Here is a 4,588-nt window from a genome sequence, read left to right on the forward strand (position 1 = left end):
TTTTAAGTTGTTCAAATAATTTTCTCTCTATTTTAGATATATATATATATATATATATTAAGTACAGTTTGTTAAGGTGAAAAGAAATCATCATAATAATATACATATAAATCATATTATATAAAAAACATCAAAAATAGAGAGAAATTTATTTTTATGCCATCAAAAAATGTCACAATGAAAGACCAACAACAAAATGAATGGTCCTAAAATTGTCTTGATGAAAAATCTATAATTTTTTCTTTTGGTTTTGAGATGCAATATGACCCGCACATGTTCTTGCCAGATTTTAAGAGGTTCTCCTGTCCTATCCCGTAAAGGACTAATTATTCAAAAGAAGTAAGATGGTGTACAGGGTTCTTCCTCATCTATTTTTTTGTATCAGCTTCTCTCAGTCTTGACTGAACAGACTACTAAAGGTTTAAAAGAATACAGCAAACACACCCCTGGCTATATCACAAAGAGCATTTTGCCTGAAGCGAGTCAGCGCTCAAATGCAGATCTATTGTTCTAAGTGTAAATGGGGAAATGTCCTGATGTATGGCTAGAGAACCTGATGGACAGGTAGAGCAGATGGGAGGGCCTAACGACACAGAGATCCATTGCTCTTAAATGTGATTTCAAATGTTTAGTCGTCTTTCAAATGGTTTCAGACTTAAATATGATTAAACTTATTCTTCTTTTCAAAGTGTGTGGCTGTCACTGATGTTTATGATGTACAGATTTTGTCCAGGAGCAGCAAAAAAGATCCACCTGAGTTGTAAGTGACTCTTGCTGGTCGCCACCATGGTGAAACTTCCAGTGGAACAGAGGGTCAGCAGCAATAAAGAGCACAGGTTAAAGGAAATTCACACGCTGCATGTTGAATGAGGTTATTTAACGGCTTATTGTGTGTCAGACAAAATAAACCTTTGTGCATCAGCAGATGGCATTGTTGAAACTGTGGCAACATTTTCATCATTTAGTGAAAACTCATCATTTTTTTCACTAGCTCAGATATGAACCAATCCTATCAGAGAGGAGGAAATAACCAATTCAAAACATCTCATTCAGCAAATTATTTCAATTTTCTTAAATACAGTACATTACAAAATTGTGTGTGTGTATATATATCTATATATATATAATTTAATAATTATTAAATTGTTTCTTCAAAACAAGAATTTCTGAGCCTAATAGCTATAAGCCTAAATAGCTATAATCTAATAAACAAATTTCTATTAAGATTAAATAACATAACTACCGTTAATGTATACATTTACGTAATGTTGATTTGTTTGTTTTTCAAATTAAACACGTTGAATTTAAGTTTAATGACCACGCTGTGTAATATTTAAATAATTACAATTATTAAAAAGTCAGCCAATTATAAATACAATCAGGAGAAATTGTTCATTATAAATGCCGTAACGTATTTTATGGACTTTAAAAGACACCAAATTGTAAAAAGGAATACAGCAGCACAAGTCATTAAAGAATCGCGAGCCATAGAACGTGAAAAGGGAAAGTGACGCGCACACGTACGTTTGACCTTGTTTTTGTTGATGTTTGACTGGATTGCGGCTGCGCGCGGCGCTGTTCGTTCGTTGTCGGATGACGCGTTTTGTCTGGAGAACGACGGAAAGAGACAGAGAAAGAAGATAGATGAAAAGTGAGCTCGGTGCAGGGGAGGGGCAGCAGTACCCTTGTAGCTCCTCCACACGGACGAAAACCAAACAAGCCTGCCCTAAAAACGACCTAAATCCAACGGATCAGTGATCGGCCACTGCAACGGAATCGGACGGTTATTCGATTTAGAACCGTCCGACTCGACTCGGCTGGATTCGATTAGTCGCGCCGCTAACCAATTCAAAACATCTCATTCAGCAAATTTCTTCAATTTTCTTAAATACAGTACATTACAAAATTGTGTGTGTGTATATATATAATTTAATAATTATTAAATTGTTTCTTCAAAACAAGAATTTCTGCATAAATTTTGTTTTTTTATTTTTTTGTAAGTTGTGTAAAGTTATAACTTATAGAAATATTACAATACAGCCTAAATAGCTATAATCTAATAAACAAATTTCTATTAAGATTAAATAACATAACTACCGTTAATGTATACATTTACGTAATGTTGATTTGTTTGTTTTTCAAATTAAACACGTTGAATTTAAGTTTAATGACCACGCTGTGTAATATTTAAATAATTACAATTATTAAAAAGTCAGCCAATTATAAATACAATCAGGAGAAATTGTTCATTATAAATGCCGTAACGTATTTTATGGACTTTAAAAGACACCAAATTGTAAAAAGGAATACAGCAGCACAAGTCATTAAAGAATCGCGAGCCATAGAACGTGAAAAGGGCAAGTGACGCGCACACGTACGTTTGACCTTGTTTTTGTTGATGTTTGACTGGATTGCGGCTGCGCGCGGCGCTGTTCGTTCGTTGTCGGATGACGCGTTTTGTCTGGAGAACGACGGAAAGAGACAGAGAAAGAAGATAGATGAAAAGTGAGCTCGGTGCAGGGGAGGGGCAGCAGTACCCTTGTAGCTCCTCCACACGGACGAAAACCAAACAAGCCTGCCCTAAAAACGACCTAAATCCAACGGATCAGTGATCGGCCACTGCAACGGAATCGGACGGTTATTCGATTTAGAACCGTCCGACTCGACTCGGCTGGATTCGATTAGTCGCGCCGCTTCACCAGCCCAGAGGCCGCGAAACAACCCCATCGCCATTATATGACCCACTTCCCAGCGTCGCTGCTGCCCTCCATGCGGGTGAGGGACCTGTGCGTGTCGGGCTATGGCGAGAAAAACAGTTAGCAGGAAAAGAAAAGCAGAGGAGCCCAAGGAACAACAGGTAAACAACAAACCTCTCTTATACCTAACAAAAACAGCTTGCAGCCATATGCTAACCTCTTGTTTTATACGAAACAACATCCATGAATCATAGGAAACAGAAACACAAGCACGAAATGTGACAGTTTACAAACAGGAAAAGATTGCAGTCTAATGTTAGCACCAGTCTGCTGGCTAAAGGCTAATGGTGGGGTTGTTAACTTAGTTGTTGACATTATTGATCTGGCGTTGGTGAGCTGGTTTGTTTATTAATGTGTAATCATTTATCAGTTTTCTTGAACATTAAGGTTATGTGTTTTGTTTGAGTACGTCTTAATCCTGCACTAGATTACAGAATAATGATTCTCCAGCAAGAGCCAGACAGTATAAGCTGGTTAGACGTCCAGTACGACTGAGATCTACTACACTTCTCCATTATTTTTCATTGTTAAGATGAGAAATATTAATAGCACAATGTGGCTTTTGCAGCTGCTCAATGATTCTTGATATGAGACAAAACATGTTATACATTAGTTCTAATCAGCATTCATATATGATTGATCACTATAGTGTTCTTAAAATATGTATCAATTTATTTCGTTTTCTCTTAGTGATATTAAATTGTCATCCTAAAAACCACCTTTTATTCAGATTTATAGATCTTATATAAATTAAATGTATTTCAAACAAAATAATACTGATGGAAGAGGTTCATTTTAGCTACTTCTCACAGCTGTGTCTGTACTCTTTGTCAAAACCGTCAGCTATTTATGAAAACATTTATAAAATCAGGCAATGTCACAGACTGCCTTCATCCTGAAGGTCCTCTTTCTATATTTCACCTGCTATGAGTTCAACAACGTCATAAAGGTGCAGGTGAATTTCTGTTATTGTGATGTTATTATTTATAATTTTCAATCATTTTGCTTGTATTTTCCTTGTATTTTCATGTAGGTTCTATTATTACCAGTAGGAAAACACAAAATGAGTATACAAGTGTGATAAGCAACATATAGTTATTTTGTCAGTACTGTATTATTATTATTTTTTTGTTTCAGTATGGTGACAATTCAGTAAATGGAGTTTGAAATCACCACATAGTCTTAAATGATTGATTTATTGAAGTAAATGGTGTTTATGTCAATATTTATGATGAATATCAGACACGTTACTGTCAGTACTGACTCCATATTGAGTGATTGGCCAGTAACAATGCACATATTATGGGAAAATAGAAGAGGCAGGATATTTCTTTGTCCAAGTACTCAAGAATCAGTGAGCAATATCTTATTATGGCCTTGTTAGGTGAAGTAGATGTGTTAAATAGGATACACAGGACAGGATAGTTCTCATATGGGGGCCGGTGGTCTTCAGTGCAACACACTGCTTGGAAGATCACTTGCTTTCCTTATTTGGCGTCGTTGAAGGTTTATTTTGGATATCATGGGTCAGCTCTATCCCTGTGTGACAGCCAAATCTAAAAGTGAAAATCAATAAAAACAACGCACTGATATCATATGTAATAATAATGAGGCCTGACAATGGGAATGGTTGTGTATGTCTAGACTAAATGTTCATCTCACTGTGTTTATTTAAATTTTTCAGGTGACACTTAGAAATAAATCATTAATTATTATTTAATATATCAATTACAGTTATATTCTAATAACAATTTTATTATAGCCCTACAAAATTCAGCTTGTTTGTTATTTTCAAATGCTTTTTGTGCCTAGGCTATATTTATATATATATA

The 4,588-nt window shown here is 35.4% G+C and overlaps 1 protein-coding gene across 1 annotated transcript in view; it reads left to right on the plus strand.

Moving 5' to 3' along the window:
- Window positions 1-2,373: 2,373 nt before the first annotated feature.
- The window catches only part of LOC107739683 (DDB1- and CUL4-associated factor 12-like), a 14,489-nt gene continuing 12,274 nt past the window's right edge, over window positions 2,374-4,588 (plus strand). Inside the window, exon 1 of the mRNA XM_016551877.1 lies at window positions 2,374-2,857. Within this exon, the coding sequence (XP_016407363.1) occupies window positions 2,801-2,857 (57 nt within the window). The 5' untranslated portion in view covers window positions 2,374-2,800. The remainder of the gene's footprint in view (window positions 2,858-4,588) is intronic.

This window comes from Sinocyclocheilus rhinocerous, unplaced genomic scaffold, assembly GCF_001515625.1.
Source record: "Sinocyclocheilus rhinocerous isolate Xijiao unplaced genomic scaffold, SAMN03320098_v1.1 scaffold585, whole genome shotgun sequence".
Taxonomy (NCBI): domain Eukaryota; kingdom Metazoa; phylum Chordata; class Actinopteri; order Cypriniformes; family Cyprinidae; genus Sinocyclocheilus; species Sinocyclocheilus rhinocerous.